Here is a 25,434-nt window from a genome sequence, read left to right on the forward strand (position 1 = left end):
GCATGTTTCTTACGATAAGGCGTTTCAAAATATGAACGTTACACTATACATGTAAACATTGTTTGGAAATTAGTTTTTTATAGTGTATGTTTATTTTTAGTTACATTGTTTATTTACAGAAGATTTCTTAAATTTTAAATTGTTTTAGTTTTATAGATTCTGCCTTTTTATATGTATGATTGTTCTACTGTCTGAGTTTAAATATTGAACTCCTTAAGCTCTCCCACAAAATGAAAAGATGTAGTTTGTTTACTTTCTCGTAGACAAACTACTAATCATTCTTTCTAAAATAGCAACATATTCTGTAGTACAGCATAACATTAAGTGTTTCTTTTTTCTTTTTAAGCAAATACTAAAGCATTCTCGGAGAGATTCGAGTAAGGTTATATTTCTTATCACTGATGGCTACTCCAATGGTGGTGATCCGAGACCTGTTGCAGCCAATCTACGGGACCTTGGAGTGGAGATCTTTACTGTTGGTATATGGCAGGGCAATATCAGAGAGCTACATGACATGGCCTCTCACCCAAAGGAAGAACACTGCTACCTTCTACATAGCTTTGCTGAATTTGAGGCACTGGCGAGACGAGCTCTCCACGAAGGTAATACCTATGTATACATATAATATTGCACATACAATTTAAACTTAGATTCAGTTTGTCTATGACAGAAGCAGGCAAGCAGTTACAAAGAATAAATCAAAGCTTTATTTATTGAATGCAAGGCCTGCTGATTTAGTATAGGGAATCTTCATATCCAGTGCTCAGAAATTTATGTTAAGGATTTAGGGTTTCCCTAGATTAGACGGGGGTTAAGGAGGAAAGCTGTACTCTACAATCCTATACATCAATCCCATAGTTGCTATCATTAAAAAAAATCCAGGGACACTTTGGAGCATAGCTGACAATTCCTTACTTGAAAATTTACCACACCCATTCCCCAAAGCTCCACCCACTCTGCCCAACCCACATAACTAGCATAATTTAGCTCCACCTGTTGGTTTTTTAATAGTTTAGACTTTATCACAAAAACATACCCAGAAACTCAAACTAACGCAATCAGACACATACGTTAACATACCGAGACAAAGACATTTACATACTTACAATTACACACACACTTACATACTCAGACACACACATAGTAACATACCCAAACTCACATGTCCACACACTAAAATACACCCTCACACACTCACAAACATACCCACACACACATACTTTTACTAACATACCACGACATACAGGCTCACTAACATACCACAACCAGGGCCGGCCTTAGGGGTGTGCGACCTGTGCCAAAAACCCAATGCTTTAATTTAAGTCCCGGGCAGGGGGTTTTCAGCAACCGCTCAGCGCCCCTCACTCTCCGTGGCTCCGTCGCGGTGCTGGCATTTCATGTTGAGTGCCGGAATATGACATCATATTCCGGCGCTCAACATGAAATGCCGGCACCGCGGCAGAGCGGGAAGACTGATGCCTCCCGCTCCCACCGCAGGACTCTGGCAACAAGGTAAGTGAGGATAACGAGAAGTAGGGAGAGGGAGTAGATAGTTAGAAGGGGCGGGGGGGATAGTGAGAAGGGGGGGAGATAGTGAGAAGGGGCAAAGGGGGAGTAGTGAGAGGGGGCAGAGGGGCAGTAGTGAGAAGGGGCAGAGGGAGGGTAGTGAGAAGGGGCAGAGGGGGGGTAGTGAGAAGGGGGCACCAGAGGAGTAGTCCGCACATGCCGCCAGAACACTTAAGGCCGGCTCTGACCACAACATATAGGCATGCTAACATTTTCACTAATATAACCAGACACAAATACTGAGATTTTAAATATTATAAGTATATACAGTATCTCATAATATATGATGGACTTAAACATAAGCTGAAGATAAAGACATACATTTGCTCGCAGCGTGTTATTAGTTTAGGTAGATGCAGAAGATGGCATACAAAACTGTTCTTGCATCTTCTACCCCCCCTTTCTCTACTCCTTTCTCACCATCATCTACCTCCTGACCCTTTCTCCCTAACTCTTACCTTCCTCTGCTTTTTTCCTGCTTTAAGTCCTGTGGAGTATAAGGTCTGTTTCCCTCTTCTTCAGTAATGTGCTGCCTTGCTGTGCACGTGGCATCCATGCTGAGCACTGTGATATGATGTCATCACCGGCACACAGTGTTCAGGAGCGCTGAACCAGATGTCTGAAGAAACAAACCTTATATTAATGTTGGGCCTGTAAGAGGGAGATCTGTGACCTCCCCAACTGCAAATAAATGTGGGAAACCCATGTCCCGGGACACTGAAAGTACCAGGACAAGCTCCCAAATCTCAGGCCTGTGTTCTGTAATAAACCTCTGCAAAGGGTTGTCAGGGTAGTCAATCTAGTATTATACGTATGTAATATATTTTACCATTTCTTCTCAGATCTGCCATCTGGTAGTTACATTCAGGAAGATAATTCTCATTGCTCCTACCTGTGTGAAGCAGGAAAAGATTGTTGTGATGTCATGGCAAGCTGCAAGTGTGGAACACACACTGGCCAATATGAATGCATCTGTGAGAAGGGATACTATGGCAAAGGACTGCAGTATGAATGTACTGGTAAGTGAAACTAGCCTTAAAATATGGGATCCTCAACTTGCTCATTTACACTTCATATTCCAGATAATTTCTGTATATCAGAATACATAATCCCATGCGGTTTTAGTAGTATTCATGGCTGATTCAAGAATAAAATGTTATTTGAAGCAGAGGACTGTCCTGTAACTATTGCTGTCAGCAGTCACTTGATTCCTGCTGGGATGTTCTTGCCCCCACCATATTGCTTTTTCCCAAGCAGGTTGAGTACAGGAATGCAAATTTACAGTCTTGGGGTTTGTTCTTAGCTACACTCCATGCAGACTATATTGTTACCCCACTCCATCCCCATGGAAAGTTCTAATTCAGTGTTATTCAACGGTATTTGGATATCCCATTTGTACATCCTTTACTAAATAGTCTTTATAGGAACCAGATGTTTTGGCTTTTTGACTATTTTCGATACATTATTCAGTGGTCTGTTATTTTGTGGTGTATGTTAAAAGTTGTCCAGAGAAGGCTTTCAATTGCTTGAGGGTCTCATTTGGGTTAGAATGCAGCACCGTCTCACTGATTCGGCTCATTGATAAGCAATATACTGTAGCTGTGAAAAATTAAATAAGACTTGCCAAATTATTAGGCTAAGCAATATATGGCCGTATAGTGTGACGGAATCCCAAATGTTTATGCCTTCGGTAGGTGTTTCCTGAATGGTGTTCACTGGGCATGTACTTAATTCTTGTTTTGTTTTATGGAAAACGTTTCCTTGAAAAGATGTGACTACCAAATAATGTATATTATCCTTAAAGTGTTATATGAGAAAAAAGTTCATACTGTTTTTGTGCGTACTATGTGCTTCACTACGCATGTGTCAACAACAGGCCTACATTTTTGGACGTTCCTTATTTTCAGTAAACATTGAATCTTCAGGTTCTGTTGTCTTCTTGACTGTATCACTTCAGTACAATATGGTATTTTGGCTTTGCTAATACAAACAAAATGATTACAATAAAAATCTCACACTTGTATAGAAAGTTGCATATCAAGAACATATATGCCAACAACAGGAGCAGAATAAAACCACCGGTAATATGGGCAACATTATCAAATTTTCCATATCCAGATGTCCCTTTTCATTGACTGCCAGGGGAATGTTACATTTGAAGTGTCTGACTTTCGATTTGTAAGTACATACTGGCAGACCTGATAATCAGGATACCTTTAAGGACTGTTGATTAATATGGCTGTTATTGTAGGCAAGGTCTGTTTCCTTTACAGAGTTTTCTAAAACAAGATATACTTTAATTCAATTAAATATTTCAAAGCCAGTATTTCCAATATTTCAGTCTCCAGTAATAATTCTAATGCCTATGTACAACAGTACTGTTTAATAAAATGCAAAATGAATGAACAGAAAAAAATCTAAATCAAATCAATGTTAGGTCTCTTCAATGCTCAGAGGTACAGCAGATACCATCAGAGAGTTATCTGATTGGCCTCAAATTTACTCGGCAGCATGACAAAGACCCAAAACATACATCCAAAGTTATTAAGAAGAACTATCTTCAGTGTAAAGAAGAACAAGGAGTCCTGGAAGTGATGGTATGGCCAGCCATCGAGCCCTGATCGAGTCGGTCTGGTATTACATAAAGAGAGAAAAACTGAGACTGCCTAACCCACAGAAGAACTGTGGTTAGTTCTCCAAGATGTTTTGGAACAATCTGAGTAGTGGTTCCTTAAAAACTGTGGGCTAGTGTACCTAGAAGAATTGTTGCTGTTTTCAAGCCAAAGGGTGACCAAACCAAATATTTATTTGATTTAGATTTTTCTTCACTTTTCATTTTGTTAAATGATAAAAAGAATTGTCTATTTTTGAACACATTCTTACTTTATAACATTTTTTTCACATCTATGCGCAGTACTGTATATGAAAGTAAAAAAAAAAAAAAAAAAATGGTTTAAAAAGATAAATATAAGTAGTGCACCACATAATTTGCATTTACAGAAATTAAAGGTGAGAAGCCACCAATAGCTTGCAATCTCTGATATTTATGTAACATGTAATCCATCGGCAGTGGCTTTCTTAAGAATTCTGAAGGTTTCTAGTTTTTTAAACATCAACAAAAATAATTGCATTCTTGTGTCCAAAGAATTGTGTAACCCCACAAAAAAAACTCGACAGGGCTGTTCAAAGTCCCTCTTATGTATTGTTATTTTTGGACTGCAAAACTGATGTCTCCGAAGTGTGCTTATGAATTATGAGCTGGTCACTGTGTTATAGAACACTCTGCTCTTGTTATGTAAGTTTTGTACTATTCCTTTAAGTTCATGAACATTTTTCCCTTGGCTTTTTCCTGACCTCCTCCTTTTTTTTAACAGATAAGAGTTTTGCAACACACTCATTAAAAAAATAATTGTTGACATCCAGTGGAGAATCATTCATCACCACCATATTTTTTTTAAAACCTCAGCACCCCATTTTGCTTTATATCTGCCGTCCCAAAACACTAGAGTGTACTCATTTTACTTGAGCAGCGCTTCGAGGGTGCATATTGCTGTGCGAGATGTGTGCGGGTTGCTCATTTGGAAGCACAAATCCTGAGTCTAGAGGAGCAACTGGCAACACTGAGATCTATTGACAACTTGGAGAGGAGTCTGCTGCTCACTGAGCAAGCTCTCTCGCAGGTAGAGGTGGTGGAGGATAGTGGGATGGAGGTACAGGACAGTCAGGCAGCTAGCTGGGTTAGGGGGAAAAGCGCCAGGGAGGCTAGTCCTGATCTAGCACACCCCAACAAGTTTGCCCGGTTGGCAGATGAGGGGGATGTTAGTTCAGAGTTAGCAGTACTGCAGCAAGTCACTGCCTCTGACCACCAGAGGGGTGTCTGCTCCAGTAAGGAGGGAAGGAGGAGCGCAGGGCAGGCCAGACAGGTGCTGGTAGTGGGGGACTCAATTATTAGGGGGACAGACAGGGCGATCTGTCACAAAGACCGGGATCGCCGAACAGTGTGTTGTCTGCCTGGCGCTCGAGTTCGGCACATCGCGGATCGGGTTGACAGATTACTGGGAGGGGCTGGAGAAGACCCAGCAGTCATGGTGCACATTGGCACCAATGACAAAGTGAGAGGGAGGCGGAGTGTCCTTAAAAATGATTTCAGGGACTTAGGTAGCAAGCTTAAGGCAAGGACCTCCAAGGTAGTATTTTCTGAAATATTACCTGTACCACGTGCCACACCAGAGAGGCAGCGGGAGATTAGGGAGCTAAACAAGTGGCTCAGAAGCTGGTGTAGGAAGGAGGGGTTTGGGTTCATGGAGAACTGGGCCGACTTCTCTGTCGGATACAGGCTCTACGGTAGGGACGGGCTGCACCTCAATGGGGAGGGTGCAGCTGTGCTTGGGGAGAAGATGGTCAGAAGGGTGGAGGAGTGTTTAAACTAGGGAAAGGGGGGGAGGGAAACTACAATATAGAAGGGGAAGATAGTGTAGATAGAGAGCTGGGGCTTATAAATGTACCTGGGGGTGGAGCAGAGGGAGGGGTTAGAATAGTTAATAGGGATAGGCTTCATAGGGAAAAAAACCATACACCTCTAAATTGTATGCTTACTAATGCCAGAAGTCTGACCAATAAAACTGACGAACTGGAGTTAATAATGTCTGAAGAAAATTATGACATAGTGGGTATAACAGAGACATGGTTGGATGATAGCTATGACTGGGCGGTTAACATACAGGGGTATAGTCTATTCAGGAAGGATCGGAAAAAACGAAAAGGGGGAGGAGTTTGCCTTTATGTAAAGTCCAGCCTAAAGGCCACACTGCGGGAGAATATATGTGAGGGAAATGATAATGTGGAGTCATTATGGGTAGAAATATATGGAAAGAAAAATAATAAAATACTGATCGGGGTTTGCTATAAGCCACCAAATATAATGGAAGCAGCAGAAGATCAATTATTAAAGCAAATAAACAAGGCAGCTAATCACAATGAGGTGGTTATTATGGGGGACTTTAACTATCCCGACATAAACTGGGAAACCGAGACCTGTGAATCTCATAAAGGAAACCGGTTTCTGACTATAAGTAAGGATAATTATCTGTCCCAAATGGTACAGGACCCGACCAGAGGGGGCGCCCTACTGGACTTAATATTAACCAACAGACCTGACAGAGTAACTAATGTGCAGGTCAGGGGACATCTAGGAAATAGTGATCACAATATGATGCATTATAACTTGTCCTTCAATAAGGGAACTCTTAGAGGAGCCACAAGAACTATGCACTTTAGGAGGGCAAAGTTTGATCAACTAAGAGAAGCCCTTAACACTGTAAATTGGGAAAATGTCCTCAAAAACAAGAGTACAGACGCTCAATGGGAGATTTTTAAGAATATCTTAAATTCTCACTGTGAAAGGTACATACCGTATGGGAATAAAAGAGTCAGGAACAAGAGAAAACCAATGTGGATAAATAAAAATGTAAAGGGGGCAATAAATGGCAAAAAAAAGGCATTTAAGCTACTAAAACAGGAAGGCAGTGAGGAAGCACTAAAAAGCTATCGGGAAAAAAATAAAATATGTAAAAATCAGATAAAAGCAGCAAAATTGGAGACAGAAAGACTCATTGCCAAAGAGAGTAAAACAAACCCCAAAATGTTCTTTAACTATATAAATAGTAAAAAGGTTAACAATGAAAGCGTTGGCCCCTTAAAAAGTAATGAGGGAGAAGTTATAGACGGGGATCAGGAAAAAGCTAATCTATTAAATATATTCTTCTCTGCTGTATTCACAGAGGAAAATGAAATGCCAGGTAATATACAGCAGGATGAGATAAATGCCCCAGTACATGTCGCCTGTCTAACCCAGGAAGAAGTGCAGTGCCGCCTAAAAAAAATCAAAATAGACAAATCACCAGGTCCAGATGGCATTCACCCCCGCGTTCTAAGGGAGTTAAGTAATGTAATAGACAGACCCCTATTTCTAATATTCAAGGACTCTATAGTGACAGGGTCTGTTCCCCAGGACTGGCGCATAGCAAATGTTGTGCCAATATTCAAAAAGGGGACAAAAAGTGACCCGGGGAATTATAGGCCTGTTAGTTTAACTTCTGTTGTGTGTAAACTGTTTGAGGGTTTCCTAAGAGATGCTATTTTGGAGTATCTCAATGAAAATAAGTGTATGACTCCATATCAGCATGGGTTTACAAGGGATCGGTCCTGTCAAACTAACCTGATCAGCTTTTATGAGGAGGTGAGCTCAAGACTGGATCGGGGTGAATCGCTGGATGTCGTATATCTTGATTTTTCCAAAGCATTTGATACGGTGCCACATAAAAGGCTCGTACATAAAATGAGAATGCTTGGGCTGGGGGAGAATGTGTGTATGTGGGTAAGTAACTGGCTCAGTGATAGGAAACAGAGGGTGGTTATTAATGGTACATACTCTGAGTGGGTGACTGTTGCTAGTGGGGTACCACAGGGGTCAGTTTTGGGTCCTATTCTTTTTAATATATTTATTAATGACCTTGTAGAGGGATTGCATAGTAAAGTATCAATCTTTGCAGACGATACTAAGCTCTGTAACGTGGTTAACACAATAGAGGACAGCGCACGATTACAAATGGATCTGCATAGGTTGGAGGCTTGGGCTGGGATGTGGCAGATGAGGTTCAACACAGATAAATGTAAGGTTATGCACATGGGGAAGAAAAATCCAGGCTGGCAATATGTATTAAATGGGAAAACACTGGGGACGACTGACATGGAAAAGGACTTAGGAGTTTTAGTTAACAGTAAATTTACCTGTAGCGACCAGTGTCAGGCAGCTGCTGCTAAGGCAAATAAAATCATGGGGTGCATCAAAAGGGGCATAGATGCCCACGACAAGGAAATAATTCTACCCCTGTACAAGTCACTAGTCAGACCACACATGGAATACTGTGTACAGTACTGGGCACCAGTGTACAAGAAAGATATAGTGGAGCTGGAGAGGGTTCAAAGACGGGCAACCAGAGTAATAAGGGGAATGGGAGGACTACAGTACCCAGAAAGATTATCAGAATTGGGGTTATTTAGTTTGGAAAAAAGACGGCTTAGGGGGGACTTAATAACTATGTATAAATATATAAGGGGACAGTACAGAGATCACTCCCAGGACCTATTTATACCCAGGACTGTATCTATAACAAGGGGACATCCTCTACGGCTGGAGGAAAGAAGGTTTCTACACCAGCACAGACGGGGGTTCTTTACAGTAAGAGCGGTGAGATTATGGAACTCTCTGCCAGAGGAAGTGGTGATGGTAAACTCAATAAAAGAGTTCAAAAGGAGCCTGGACGTGTTTCTTGAAAGCAATAATATTACAAGTTATGGATATTAGATTAATAGGGACAGAACGTTGATCCAGGGATTTATTCTGATTGCCATATTTGGAGTCGGGAAGGAATTTTCCCCCTGGTATGGGGCAATTGGCATCTGCTTCATAAGGGTTTTTTGCCTTCCTCTGGATCAACACAGTAGGGACACAATATGTATATAGGTTGAACTTGATGGACTTTGGTCTTTTTTCAACCTTATGAACTATGTTACTATGTTACTTAGATATATTAACTGCTTAAAATATGAAATATATGTATTAGAAACCCACATTCCGTGCATACCAGTGGGAAAAGTGGATTTTTCTTCCTGTTACCAAGATCTTTTCGATTATTTTCCCTCTTTCTCTTTGATGATGAGTTCTGTCCTCCTCAGATGTATGAACTGAGGGGATTAAAGGAAGTATGTTCCGCACAGGGGAAGTTAGTGTAGTGTAGGTTTTGGTAACGGACAATGAACTCAGCTTCACTGAGGTAAATAGCCCTTTTAATCGGTGATGTATTGTAGCCTAGGGCGGCAGGTACAAGGAGGCCGCAGCCCCCCTGCTTCAAACCGATGTGGCTGCTCAATAGGCTGGTAACAAGGAAGATCTTTGATCTTCCCAACCAGTCCATTTACACAATGGAACGATGTACCTTTAAGATGCAGTGCACAAGTATATGACGTCATAACCCAGCACTTTGCAGTAAGGACACTATCAGGCCTAGTGCAGTGCTCAAGGCAAAATACGCCACAGCCTTTACTGATTCTTATAGCTTTGTTGATTATTATTTATTAAGTTGTGCTTACACATCAAATTATAGTCCAGTGGGTTGTAACCTCCTTAGATATATTAAAGACCTCAAAGAGGGAATCCCATGATTACGGCATAAAATACATTGCGGTAAACTGCTTTTTAGCTTATTTGATTCCAATAAACTTTCTTTATCTGTAGACGTTAAGGCTGCCATTGCTGTCAGTTGTGATATTTTGAATGACTTTCCTTGCTCAAACACCACACTTAACTGATTCTTTAAGGCAATGGTAATGGAGTCTATTCCTCCTTAGACTTTCATTAGTCAGAGTGTCTGGCAGGAAAATTTGGACTGAGCCATTCTATCTTTGTCCACAGACAGTATGATAAGTGAGTGTTTGTGTAGTAGATATGTGTTTGTATAGTAGATTGGGCTAATATAATATTTCTAGAATCATAGTTCTAGAACACATAAAATGACATATGCAGCTGAAAACATTATATTATGCATAGACTAGAACTTTTTTGAAAATTACACAATGTTTTTGGAAACATATTTTTAATCCGATTCTAGCAATATAAAAAAAAGTCAGGCGTCCCCCCTTTAAATATAACTTAATGGCAGTGAGTGTTTTTAGGATTGTAGGGTCAACTTTTGAGTTAGGTTTGCACCCTGTAGGGAAAGTGACTAGTTGATTATAGCCTGAGAGATGGTTACTTCTAAACCTTTTGTGGTGATAATTGGGCGAATGACATTGAAGGCGCTTAGGTAGGACCCAAGAGAATGAATATTATAGAATGAATATTATTTTGACATTCACTCATAGTTTAGTGAATCAACCAAACTATTTTAGTATGACTTGGTGGCAGCGTGTGATGTATGATGTTAATTTGATACGAATGGCCCAGTGAAAATGTTTATAGTGAATATATTTTTAAAGGTTACCGTTTTTCAACATTTGTGATGTCTATAGCTATGAAAAAATGTAATTATGACACAGAAAAACTAGCATAATAATAAAGTGTCATTACAATTATTAAATTGGATAGAGTATGGCAATAATTGTTATCTAGCAAACAGCCTTTATCTTTTTTCTTCTATGTAGGAAGTGAAATGGGAACCTATAGGAATTTCTTCCAAGCTTCCTAAAAGTCTGTGCATTTATAGCATTTTAATTCGAATCCCCATTGGAGTTAATTTATAAATTCTTACAAACAAAACTGCATTGTTTTGATAAAGCAAGTCCTGTTTTTCACAAAATAAATTCTTATTATTTAAGAAGCATTACATGTTTCTCTTTAAATGCAAGCTCATGGTTGACTAACTGGTTTATGCTGGTGCGTGTTCCTAGTTTTTCAAAATGGTTTGACCTCTGCCCGCAATCGCAATGCGAAAAACAATGAATGGCCGCAGATGTTTCTGCTTAGTGAAGTATTTGAGTCATAAAGTGTCAGTGTTGGTATATTGTGTACTGTAGTAGACCTTATAACGTGTTATTATTATTAGAGAATATATCATGTACTGTATCAACTGTTCATATCACATTTCCTTTTGTAATATACTGTACATTAATAATGATGGTATATAAACATACAATAAGTGTAAAAATGCAAGGCATATAGTCCCAGTGGAAATTAAATGCTTTCTTTAATTTTTTGGAAGTTGTCTGGGATTTTTTTCATGTTATTATATAGCTGTACCTCCCTGCAGCAAAAATATTTCACCCAGTTTCATATATTACAGTGAGTCCTAGGAATGAAGAATCAGATAGTTATGGGTTAAATCACTAAAGATGAGGGTCGGTTGAATCATGTTTACAATAGTAAACACACATGAGCTGGACAGTCTAATTTACATATTCACCACCGTTAACTCAACTGCACACTCAATAGCAACTTAACTGGACTGGCATCAATTTAAATGCTGGGGGTAAAGGTAAACACTTTACTCTATGACTTATCATCAGTCTTCTCCTTTCCCTAATCACAGCCTCTTCATTTAAATGTAAATGTAAAAGTCTCCTGTGCTGGCCGAGAGTGGCAATCTGGAACACTGGGCAAATGCCTAGTGGGCTGCTGTCAGTCAGCTCCCCATACTAGCGCGATCCGCAGCTCTGGCAACAGAGCTCTGTGATCAACAATTAGGGAGATAAGTGTGAGAAGAGCGAGAAGCAAATTCTTAAAAGAAAATAAATTGAAAAGGCAGTCCTCATTAATGAGATTATCAACAGTTCCCTCTAATTATGAGGGAGTCTACAGAACCTAAGGGCTTCTTTAGCCTTGTTGCAACACTATCCAATGAAACGGAGGTAAAAAAGTTGACAAATGTTAAAAAAAAAAAAAAGATAAAAAAGATCCCAAAGGCTCTGTATTCACAACAGTGAATCTTCATTGTCCACCGATTCTAAAATATTTTTGCAAGTATGTAAAGATATTCAAAGGAGATTGACAAAAATACTTTTTGTGCCATTACAGAGAGAAAGAATCGCCATGGGCACATCAGTCTTACCCTGCTCACAAGGGCAGCCTAGACTATCTAAAACTTGAGACAGTCCAGAGCAGGATACATCAAAGGGCAGGCTATAATTCCTGTCAGTTCTTGATTGTGTTGTTCTCCCGTCGGGGGATCTAGTCTTGGGGATAGTCCAGATGGGGACCTCCTTGCTCACTTGTATCTAGAATGATTCAGCCATACTGTAGTGACAAAGCCTGAGGAGGCTGAGAGGTAATTGAGAGGTTGTTGGTTTCCTTATGCAGAAGAAGTTTGCCTTGCCGGTTGATTCTGGCCAATCTCAACATTACTTGTGTCCAAAGCAGGATTCAGTGCCAGGTGAAGCGTCGTCCACCCATTTTACCTTTACTGCCTATACTATACTGGTGTGGCGAATTGAAATTATACCATAGCATTCCGTTTCAAAATGTGGCCATGTGTGAAACTGAGACCCCATCAGCAGGAATGTTCGTGTTTTGCACCAGAATAGTTCTTTTTATTTAACTCTTGATTTATCTTTGCATGTTAAGGATAAAACCCATGTTATTCACAATTTATCTAATGCTTTGTATTTGTTCAGATTAAATTTCCCTTGTATATTCTGTAACAGCATTAACAAAATAATTAACGAGACGATATTTTGACTATAATGTCAGCCGTGTATACTAGTGGCAAAATTATCAGCGCTCTTAAAAAAGAAAACCTTTTATAACTTAGCAAATGTCTGGAAAATAAAGATTATATTTGTTTTTACATACTCTCCGGGGATTTTACATACAGCTTTACATTAATATACTGACTAGCATTTACATTACAATAAAGTGGTCAGCTGTTTCTTAACCAGACATTTAACAAAACAAATCAAAACTAAAAGCCATCATATGCTCATGTGAGAGGTCCCCTTAAGTTTTTGTGATGTCATCCTTGTGTAAATTTTATTAATTTCTGCAGAATCCCCCCGTATGCATTTGCCCTTTCCCTCACATTCGAGGGATGATATAGGTGTTGCTGTAGCAGATCGGGTAAGTATGGAGCGTGGATGGCCAGTGGCTCACCGCCATTTGCCAGGTGTGCCAGAAGGCCAGTCCGGGCCTGGCCCTCCCTGCTTTTAGGAGACCCTATGAGTGAATAATATAAACAGACTTGTGCACATGTGGTATAATATATAATAACCTAGATAGTGATGTCATTTCTTAAAGGTATGCAATGTATGTATTTTTAGGTGTCTGTTCCACTTTAAGTAAAACATTTTATATCTAACTGGAAATTCGTATTTAACTGGAAATGCATATCAGTAAAGCCTGTTCACTATTCCAGCACTTAGGTCACAGGTTCAAGCGTCCGACTTCTTGTAAGTAAGCGGAATATTGTCATGGGATTTTGCAAGACTAGTATGAATGAACTTTGCCAGTGTGTATCTTCTATTTCCTGAGACGATAAAATGCATCCTACCCATGTGCTTGGCTGTTTGTACAAAGAGAATAGATTTATCCTGTGGTTTGTTTCTTCTTCACGTACAAAGTAAATGGCTTATTCTGAGATGCTTGTGATTTTAACAAAATACCAGGGTTATGCAAAGACAGGAAAGTGCAATTTGTAAATAATTAGGAAGCACTGATATGAACCGTGCCCCTTAAAAAAGGTGTTTTTATAACCTCACATTTTGGAAGGACAGTAAATGAAATATGATTAAAAATATATATATATTTGACTCCATATAAATCTAAACTTACTGGACCATAAAGCTCTATTTTGGTCTCGTCACACCAAATTACAGTGTGCCAGAACCTATGAGTTGTGTCAAGGTGTTGGCGGGCATATTGTAACCGTTTTTTGTGGTTATGTGGCATTTGTGGTTTTGTGGCATTGGCACAGTAAAGGCTTCTTTATGGCAACTTCCACCATACATCTCATTTTTGTTCAAGTATTGTTACTTGAGGTTACCTGTGGGTTTTTCTTTGTGTCCAGGACAATTCTTCTGGCAGCTGTGGCTGAAATCTTTCTTGGTCTACCTGACCTTGGCTTGGTATCAAGAGATCCCTCCCCTAAATGTTCTACTTCTTAATAAGTGATTGAACAGTACTGACTGGCATTTTTAAGGCTTTGGATATCTTTTTATATCCTTTACCATCTTTACAAACTTCCATTACCTTGTTACGCATGTCTTTTTGACAGTTCTTTTTCTGCTCTCCATGGCTCAGTATCTAGCCTGCTATGACCTCTGCCAGGGTATGCAAACTTTTGAGCACAGCTGTATATTGATAATTTGTAAATTGAAAGTGATTACAGGGTAATCAGTTCTAAACAGCAACGTAATGATTCCTTTGTAGGACACATTGCACTTAATTGGCAATGTTATGGCTTTTTAGAAAAAAAATCAGATGGTAACTATAGGTGGGCTAATTATTCAGGCAGGCAGAGATTGAGCTCAGTAGGGTCATGTAATAAGACATCATGTTATACTGTAATAGTGTCTAGTTAGCATGTTAGAGTAAGTGTGTATTTGAGTGTTTTTGATAGAGTTACTGTGTGTGTTTGTTATGGGGCACATGGACCAGGAGGCTATTAAATATAGCTGTCAAACAATGTTCATAGTGGTCTGAATGCCCAAAAATAAACATTTACTCATATATGTTTCAATTGAATGTAGCTACACATGCAGTTCTTAATACTTGGACACACTGGGTTGGCACAAAGGTTACGTGATTCTTGAGTAACGCAGAGGAGTAAATGCACAGCTGTATGTTTTACTGACGAACATACACCGTATACTATTGGTAAATTCATTAATAGATACCAAAAATTCGCCTTTTCTAACTTCTTTTTTTATAGTGATCAGAAACGTTTAACATTTCATTATCTAAAGTATTATGTTTATTTAAGATTTCCGATATATGATGTAATGTTCTTTAACAAAAGACAATATTGCTATCTGCAGTCCAGCTGCTTTATTTTAAGACTGACCCATTTAGGGCTAATTATACTGCTGGTTAATGTGTTTTATTAAGGATGGATTTTAAGATTATTCTAATTCAATTTTCAATGGTGGCAATATTTTGGAAGTACATTAAGAAAGTATACAAATGCCATCGTACATGGGATGAGATAAAAATAAGAACCAAAAGCAAGTCTCTTGCTTGGTTTTCTGCAGTGCAAAGCATCTGCCTTCATTTTATGTGATTAAAATATCCAAACCTTTTTGCATCTACTTACAAGGAAGCTTTCCAATTTTCTACAAGGAAATTAGCCAGTAGGTAAATTCCACAATGTCAACCTATAAACATAAAATAATTTTTTGCCAAGGATCTTGGACTTCAATCAGAGATGAAGGCAGTGAGTACAGAATTTGAATGTCCTTTTACTAAAATACCACATGGAGCTTTACAGCACATTATGTATTGTACACTGCTGCCCATATACCGTATTGGCTCGATTATAGGCCGCACTTTAAAAGTTAGGTGCTTTTTCAAAGAAAAGATTTTCTTAGTAAAAAAAAAACACTTAGTGGAACAGATTAGCTGCCACTCTGCCCACCCCAGATATGCTGCCACTCTGTCCCACCCGGAGATATGCTGCCACTCTGTCCCCAAGATGTGGCCCCCGAGATATGCTGCCACTCTATTCGCCGCGAGATATGCTGCGACTCTATCCCCCCCGAGATATGCTGCCACACTGCCCCCAAGATGTGCCCCCCCCTAGACTTACCAGTACAGACTCCCCGGGGCCGGCGGGGGACATCTACGCAGTACGCGTATTCAACTTCTGGTGCCGGCACTTCCGCCGCCACGGGAGATTGTCTAAGTGCATTGTGCAGACGTTCACCGGTTGCGGCGATGCGAGCATAAACAACCTCCGCTGCCGGCACGTCTGCACAATGTGCTTTCACAATCTCCCTTGCTGGGACTCCCCCCGTGTCTTGACAGGCCCCATTCCCCGCCCATTTCCCTTTTAAATGGGGGTGTTTCCCACAATGTCAGCGGCAACACCCCCAACATCAGTGGGAGCACCCACCAACATCAGTGGGCAGTGCTGGCAAAGGCAGGCACCAGGGTAGCCGGAGCCCAGAAGTTCCTAGGTATGCTCCCAGGTAGATAGTGAGAGATAGGAAGTTGGTGGAACCTGTGCAAAGGCATACAACCTGGTTTTGATAGGACTGTCTAGACAGGACAGCTGCAAATCTCCCCTGACTGCCCCAGGGAGCTATAAAATCAATGAATAATGCTGTTGATGCACAGACGTGGCACTTCCTATAAGGAGGCTGGACGGCTGCTCCCTGATACCACCCCCCCCCTTAAATGGTAATTGGTAATTTCCCAGTCAGAGAGATTGAAGACTTTAACAAGATGTCCCAGGGAGGCAAGACCTCACTCAGATACTCTAGGTGAAACCCATTAAGTCCCTAGGTATGTATATTTGCGTATTAAACTGGCAAGTTTGTGACGTAACTATTTTCAGCTTAAGTAATTGTTCTGTCACGCTGTTTTCACCTTTCTTCAATAATAATCTGTATTATTCATACATTCAGTATAAAGCTCAATCGTATAGTTGTTGCCCCATATTTTCTGTAGAGCTCTGTCCTCACTTTTGTTAATGCATATATCTATCTATCTATCTATCTATCTATCTATCTATCTATCTATCTATCTATCATCTATCTATCTATCTATATATATATATTATATATATATATATAATTTGCAATTAAACAAAAGCTTAATGGTTTGAAATAAAACATATACATACATTGTTATACACTTTATTGTTTAGCTTCACAATTGCAAGAAGCTTTTATATATTATATATAGTATATTTATATAGTGCTAACTGCCTTCAGCTCTGTACAACAAGGAACAGCTGTCCTTCTTTATAGAGATGATGCTGGTGTCTTGCCATAAGACTTACAATAAACTGGAATTTATTTTCTAAATATGCCACCGATGGGCAGGTTCCATACCGCTGAAATGGTTTTGGCTGCTCATGCTCATTCATCTTCACATACAACCTTCTGAAACAGGTCATTATGTAAAGGTTATTAACTCAAGTACCATGCTATTCTATGCCAGTCAATTTTCATGAAACATATTGTCCATTCGGTTTTGAATGCCTCCGATCATTCATGTAAGTATGAGCACAAGTGGATGTACAGTGTTAGTGTTTAAAGCATGTTTTTGGTTCCATGTTATTTTATCTGATAATATAATTCCCATGTATAAAAACCATACAAATAAGCCTTGAAGAGTCCAAGCTATTTATCTAACAGACCTTACTTAATCATCATTACTGCAACTCGTGCTATATCTCATCTAAATCTGAAATTGCTGGTTTAATAAATGAACAATTCTGAATGGTTTCAAAGATCGGCAATCATCTGTTGCGTCAAGGGGTTTTATCACTTCCCTTTTGGAAGAGTCTGATTTCCTGGAGCCTGACTGCAAGACAGTCTCTTTTGGAAATGTTTTACTTGGCTAATCCTAGGTACACTGTAATTGGCGCCAAAACACATGTACAGTGAACAAAACAAATTAAGCTTCTGATTTAATACCAATGCCCTTAGTACGTAAAAAAAAGGCCACCGTAAGAAAGAGCAGGACTAGATATAGAGTCACGTAGAGAAAAGAGATGGGAAGAAGGTACTCTTTCAGTCTCAAAGTTTAGTTTGCTTTTGCCATTAAACAGGCAAAAATCCATAGCATGTAAGAGTAATATTTCCCACAGGAACAGGTACATATATGATAGAATTTTCTGCTCATATGGTATCTCTTGTCGTATGAATTATTGTTGATATTTCTTTCTTGACTAACATTGGGTAACCACTGTTTTCTATTTCTTAGCATGTCCATCGGGAACATACAAGCCTGAAGGTTCTCCAGGAGGAGTGAGCACTTGCATTCCGTGTCCTGATCCAAATCACACCTCCCTGCCGGGGAGCACATCCATTGATGACTGCTTCTGCAAGGAGGGGTATGAACAGAGTGGTGAGGTCTGCAAAGGTCAGATATGCTTTTTCACTACATCATCTTAACCTTATGTATTTTTGCCAAATGTCGGTCCAACCAGTATTCCTCTTTCCTGTGAACTTTCTTTTGATACCATAGTTACATCTTTAGTCAAGAAATTTTGTTTAACCTACAAAACAGTAGGAAAAAAACACATTTTTCAAATATATATATATATATATATATATATATATATATATATATATATATATATATATATATATATATATATATATATATATATATATATATATATATATATACCATTACAGATGTTATGGTGGGTAAAAGGTTATGGAAACCCTTCCACTTAAATTTAAGGGGTAGTAGAAGTATTATTAAACACTCATCTACAGACACCAAACAAGCCAGAAGGCTTGTTTTTCCCTCAGAAAGCACCATGAGATTTCTGAGGGAAAAACAAGCCTTCTGGATTGTCTGGTGTCTGTAGATGAGTGTTTAATAATACTTCTACTACCCTATATATATATATATATATATATATATATATATATTGTAAATCATATTTTAGTTAAGTTGCCAGAAAATATCTAACAATGGAGGTTTGCTGATTTTGGAAATACCTCATTTATATAGAGTTTCCATACTTACCCAGCAGTTACAGTTAAATTACTGTTTTAAAACTGTTGGATTGTAACATTTGGTATGCTGGGTTTCGAGCTCTAATTTTGAACAAAGAAACCCAAAAATACCCTCATAAAAATATTTATTTCTGTAAAGCAGACAACCCAAGATATTTCATCAGGAGCATTTCATGCAGCTGTTTGGCCACCAGTCACTGCCAAAGTTGGCCTTATAAATAATTTCTTGTGCTCTTTTCATCAACACTTCTGTGTTGCTTAGACTTTTTTAAGTAAGACTTCGGTGTTGCTTAGAATTTTCTATGTCAAACTTCTATGTTGCTTAGGAAGTTTTGCACAAGTTACATGGCAGAGAAACTCAACCAAATTTTTTAGCTGAATCTCATCTCATCAGATTACAGAAGTATCCCACATGTATAGGTTTGTTTTGGTTTTCATAACCGTTCAAATATGAAATGTTCACATTTTGCTTTAGTGACCCTATGCCTCACTAGGGCCTCTTTAGCACCCCCCCAAATAAAGAAATTCCTTTGCTTGGCGAACTCTACTTTTTGGGGGTTCTTTCAGACTGTTCTTTCAGACACCAACTGAGGTGCCAAAATGAAATAAGAATTTGAGTAGCACTATCTTTCTACTTGTGGTTAGGGAGTCAGGGTGATCTTGGCTGTCCTTCTCCTTGTAGATCCTAAATGAGACCGTATGTCTCGTTACACTTTCATAAAGCTTAGAAATTCTCACCCCATTCCTAGACTACTTTGTGGGAAACTACTATTTGAAATGGAGTCTGGCTTTGAACAAAAGAACTAATTTGTCAATACAGACATTCTGCTCGGGGGTGTACAGTTTGGAAAATTTGACACAAAAAAAAATCATATAAAGGGTCAAAATTTGGGTGACTTCTAGGAGGGCAGTGGGCAGTGTCATTAAAATGGAGATATTTGAGCAGCCTACTATACCTTGTAATTACTTAATGCAAAAACAAGTACATAGTATATGCAGTATCATACAAACATGCTTGGGAATTCTCCATATTTTACCCGTTGGCTTTGAAAATAAGGGGTGATTACCTAGCTTCTGGGTCATTGCTGTGTGATCTACAGGTGAGGGATTGCTGTTTAGTCCTGTCCATGACCTATACTGATCTTAGCCTTCCCATACATGTGGCTACCCCATCACCTTAGCAAATTAACTCAATTATTTCTCCTTTAAGAAGCAGGAGATCTGGGAAGCTCCCATATGTACATTACACTGGTTAAATATCTAGAAGCATGGTACAGATACCTGTGAAAAATGAACAGGAACCAGGTATGCAATCTTATGAATTGTCAAATGTTTTTCCATCTTTAAAAAATATCTGCTAGGCAGTATGGTAACAATTAAGTATGAAGATTTATTACAATTATACTTATACATCAAATTTGCTTTAATGGGATTGCACATTACTTTTCAATAACATTTGGTTTTATATCATCATTAGTTGTCCACTGTCCAGAACTACTGCCCCCTGAGAATGGCTATTTTGTCCAGAACAGCTGTAACAATCACTTTGATGCTGCATGTGGAATCCGATGCAAGACGGGGTTTGAGTTAGTTGGAAGTAGCATTCGGCTTTGTCAACCAAATGGACTGTGGTCAGGATCCCAGGCAACCTGCCGAGGTAAGTCAACTATGAATAGACGATTCTTCCCGTTGCTGTGCAGTAGCTATATTTATTCAGTGTCTAGTAATGTTCAAGTAATGATTACCAGTTGAATGGACAATCAGGTTCAAAAAGCAAAACATACTTCCTATTAACCCACTGACCCTCAACTACAAAAGGGCCTTCAGTAAATGAGAATGGGAGTCTGAGATGTATTTAGGTTAACAAAACAGCATGTGTCATTTATCCTCTTATCAAATGAGGAAAAAAGCTTTATTTGTACTAAAAAGGTTTTGATGGATATCGGAAGTAATCTACTTGCCTAAAGCTGTTTTGTTAACAATTTTATAATTTCCCTCTTAACATCTGGAGGATATCCCTTGTATGCATTTGCCAAAATCTAGAACACCAGAGAGCTTTTACAGAGATAACGTTGGTATAGTTGTATCTTTTCCAGAAGAAATGATATGTTAATTAAACTGGCTTTTAACTAAACAACATTTGTACTTTATTTCACATAGCTCTGTGGCATCCAAGGGATATAATGTTTAAAAATAGGATATACCCTCCATTAAAATCATAATATGCCTCTGAGCTTTTAAGATGTGTAATTATTACTCCAATTACTATGTTAAAGATAAGATACATGTGTATATGAATACTTGATGCATATTATTGTTATTATGAGTTCTTATTATGCCTTCTTTGCTACCAGAATTAACCTTAAAAGATTTTTTATATGGCGCTAGAGGTTTGGACATTATAGTTTTCCAGGTATTTAAGGTGTATTTTTAACTTTAATTATGGTGTAACTTTAATTATCAGCACAGTGTAAATACCTTCTTCATACAAGCAGTAGATATTTTAGCTAGATGCCACCTAATCTTCATGACCAAACACAGACCACTGGTGGAATATAACACTTTTTCTTCATAGAAGATTACCGTATTTGCTCGATTATAAGACAATGTTTTTTTCCAGCGCAAATGCTCTGAAAAATACCCCTCGTCTTATAATCGGGGTCGTCTTATAATCAGACCTCAACTAGGTCTGACTATGAGACTAAGATCCAGATCCCCCGCAGCGATGCAGGGGACCTGGATCCTCCTGTCTCCACCCCCCCACACACTTACCGGTGCTTCTGAGTCCCTGGTGTGTAGCCGGGACAGCGTGTAGAGCTCTACGCAATTCGCGTACACAACTTCTGCTGCAGCCCAGAGGAGGTGCGGTTAGCAGCGTCCATCGCGCATACCTTCCCAGGCTGTCAGAGATGAGAGTTCCCCGTGCTCGGTGAAATGCCTTTTAACCCCCTTAATGCCACTCTGCCTCCAGAAATGCCTTTTAACCCTCTATACGCCACTCTGCCTCCTGAAATGCCTTATACCTCCCTAAATGCCACTCTGCCTCATAATATGCCTTTTAACCCCCTAAATGCCAGAGTGGCATATAGGGGTATAAGGCAATTCTGGAGGCAGAGTGGCACATAGGGGGTCAAAAGGCATATCATGGGGCACAGTGGCGTTTAGAGGGTTAAAGGGCATATCATGGGGCACAGTGGCATATAGGGGGTATAAGGCATTTCTGGGGCAGAATGGGAAGCCAGGGGGCAGATGTGCATAACTGGGGGGGCAGGTTGAAAAAAAAAAGAAATAAAAACAAAATATTTTTCTCAATCATAGCCTTTATTAAAAAAAAATTGTTCACATAGTTTACATGAATTAACATTTACTGGTAAAACTTTTTTCCTATAGGGTCGGCTTATATTCAGGCTTTTTCTTTTTTTCATAAATTAATATTCAGATTTTGGGGGGTCATCTTATAATCAGGGTCAACTTATAATCGAGCAAATACGGTAATATCTTAATATGATTTTAAGTTGCAACAAGTAAAAAGAATATTATAAATAATAAATGTAAATTAAACTCAGCTGTAGTATGTGTGAACTAGTCATTGCAAAATTATGGATTTGTCATTTCCCTTATTGTTTTGGAGGGTTTGAGCCTGCCCCATCCTTTGGTGGCAGAAAGTAGCAAAGAACAGTATGTGATAACATACTAATAATAATAATTATTAATAATAATAATATTGCGTTTATTTTTATAGCGCCAGCAGATTCCGTAGCACTGTTACAACGGAGTCAGTAAATAATTTAAAATCAAACACAATAACAAACTGGTACAAAAGGAAAAGAGGGCCCTGCTCTTGCCAGCTCACAATCTAGTCGGGGATTGATGAGGAAGTGAAACAGTATGAGAGGGCTGCTTGGATAGGGATGATCTGTAGAGATTGTTGGATATTGAGATGGCTTCTAAAAGGTGGGATTTCAGAGCTTTGGGTATGAGGGAGAAGGTTTAACTGAATGAGGTAGAGAATTCCACATAAGGGTTACAGCATGAGTGAAATCCTGAATACAGGACTGGCATGAGGTAATGACGGGAGAAAAGAGGTCATGAGAAAAACGAAGAGGACGGTTAGTGGTGTATTTGGATAAGATGGTACAGATGTAGTGGGTGCAGGGTTGTTAAGGGCTCTTAGGTCAGGAGTTTGAATTTAATTCTGGAGGGTATGGGGAGCCAGTGGAGGAATTGGCACCGTGGAGCAGCAGATAAGGAACAGTAACAGAGTTGAAATTTAATCTAGCTGCAGTGTTGAGGATGGATTAGAGTGATCAACGGTGGGAGAGAGGGAGACCAGTTAGTAGGGAGTTGCAATAATCCAGGCGGGATATGACAAGAGAGTGGATTAGTATTTTGGTTGTTTCTTGTGTGAAGAATGGACAAATCCGGGAAATGTTTTTCAGGTTAAGGCAGGAGGATTTGGTAAGAGACTGGATGTAAGGGATGATGGAGAGAGCAGAGTCAAGGCCTTTGTCAATTAGTTGGGTGGGGAGTTTTCAACAGTAATAGAGATGTCAGGATTTGTGGACAGAGGGGATGGCAGGATAACTATAAGATCAGATTTTGAAATGCTTCAGGTTATGCAGCGCCATAAGCACTGGTAAGGACTGGTGGTGCATCCAGCCACCAGTCATCTAATACTAGTCTTTTTTCCCCTCAAAGAATTCTTGTTTATTTTTATAATTATTATGAAATCCAGGATTTACTTAATCTTGCAAAGGTATAAATTAAACACTTTCGTGACACACGTACATATACATATTTATATTTTTTTATAATTAAAACATGTTTGCATTATTGTTTTCTATTTTGTGTCACACTCACAATATATATCTAAATATACATATATTATTTTTTTGTAGTGAAGACATGTCCAAAACTTCATACAATTGAGCACGGTAGAGTAAACTGTTCAGGAGGTGATATATCATATGGAACTGTGTGCTCTGTGACTTGTAATGAGGGATATAGGTTGGAAGGAAGTTCCAGACTCTATTGTCAAGGAAATTCACAATGGGATTCTAGAGAACCTCACTGTAAAGGTATGTTCATGATGTCGCCTTTTTACTTCTGCAGTGGATGATAGGGAGGGGTAATTTTGTGTTTTTTGCCACAGGGTCAGTGTTTCCATGATCAGTTTTTTTTTAACAAGTGGTGTTTTAACTTTCTTTGGTCTCTTACCCGTTCTCTTGCAGGCCGCACTCAGGTACAAACCTGAGAATGGGCTCTGTTGTCTTTTTGGTCCTATGTTTTATTTTAGACATGGACGAACCTATTAATATCATTATTATTGTTATGTAGCACAATTACAAAAGGGGAGATTAAAAATTAACAATAATATTAAAAATTGACTGTAGAAAAATTACCGCTCGTTGGGAGAAAATGGTCCTGCTCTTGTGAGCTTATAGTTCAGAAGGACCTTAGCTAACACAATCTAATGGCTTTTCGGAGAAGCATATGAGAAACATATGTAATTTGATTTGTAGTTCCTGATCGTTTTAACATCGCCATCATATTAATTGTGTTTTGAGCAGAGATCCATTGTTCCAGTTTAACGAAACCAAAAAATGTTCTAATATTACCCCTAAATTGTGGACAAGAACCAGCTGTATTTGGATCTACTTGCCACTTGAGATGTCAAAAAGGTTTCTTGTTATTTGGCATCAGTCATGAAGTGAAATGCATTGGGGATGGAAAATGGAGCGAAGATGTTCAAAAAGCCACGTGCAAAGGTAAATGAAATATAAGTAAAACATTTAATTTGAAAAGAGCTTTTGAGAAGAGAAATAAGTACCTTTTCATGAAGGTACTTACATGTATGAAGTTTTGTCATGTTTTATTTCATCTATACAAATAATAACACAGTACACTGAGTGAAGGTAGAATAATGTTATTGTCCTAGCAGGGATTTTGGAAAGTATATAATTTGGCTTATAATTTTGGTGTAAAGTGCCCTGGTCCTATTATGATAATGAATTTAACTTATATATACAACAAATTATTATTATTTTAACAGGCAATACAAGGGCAGATATAGGAGATAAGGGATTAGTGGAGAAGAAAAATAAAAAATAAATAAAACCAGAACTAAGAGAAGACAGAGATGACATCATTTTTGCAATAGAGTTTTTTAAACAGAATCTCTAATTGTGGTCTTATGACATAAATCATTTTGTAGCTATGTAACTGATTACAAACTCATTAGTCATCTATACAACAGCAGCCAAATGAATACGTGGGATAGCTTACCCATGCCTCAACCCAACTGCTTGCCAGCGCCCTCACTTCTCATTTGGCTTACTATTGGAGCAGAGCAGACTCTAGTAGTCCCCTGACTGTAATATAGAATCTCTGAATTCATATTGAACTTGAGATGAAGGAGATAATAGCTGCGTGTTGTTCCACCCTGACTTTAAATATCTATGTTTATAGTTGTGACAATGGTGTTGGCCTGCTGTTATCCCTGGTTTCAAGGCCTCGATAGGGAACAGATAGCAATCTAGTAGGCAATGGAGTCCCTTCATGACCTCTACATGCGTGGGTACCTTTAGTGCTTTCTAACCTGTGCAATAGAGAAAGCATCTAGTAATCTGATGTATTCACCTGTAACTAATGGACTTTTTTATTTCTCCACTAATGACAGTTTTA

General features: G+C 38.9%; 1 protein-coding gene across 1 annotated transcript in view; it reads left to right on the forward strand.

The window, feature by feature from the left end:
* Window positions 1–346: 346 nt before the first annotated feature.
* Window positions 347–25,434, forward strand: part of LOC149284250 (sushi, von Willebrand factor type A, EGF and pentraxin domain-containing protein 1-like) — a gene marked incomplete at its 5' end in the record, with an annotated part of 99,793 nt that continues 74,705 nt past the window's right edge. Inside the window, 6 exons of the mRNA XM_089496931.1 lie at window positions 347–602; window positions 2,409–2,585; window positions 17,984–18,142; window positions 20,228–20,407; window positions 23,649–23,828; window positions 24,321–24,518. Coding sequence (XP_089353057.1) covers window positions 347–602; window positions 2,409–2,585; window positions 17,984–18,142; window positions 20,228–20,407; window positions 23,649–23,828; window positions 24,321–24,518 — 1,150 coding nt within the window. The remainder of the gene's footprint in view (window positions 603–2,408; window positions 2,586–17,983; window positions 18,143–20,227; window positions 20,408–23,648; window positions 23,829–24,320; window positions 24,519–25,434) is intronic.

The sequence above is a fragment of the Sceloporus occidentalis genome, unplaced genomic scaffold, assembly GCF_023333645.1.
Source record: "Sceloporus occidentalis isolate IW3139 unplaced genomic scaffold, rSceOcc1.0.p SCAF_96, whole genome shotgun sequence".
NCBI lineage: Eukaryota > Metazoa > Chordata > Lepidosauria > Squamata > Phrynosomatidae > Sceloporus > Sceloporus occidentalis.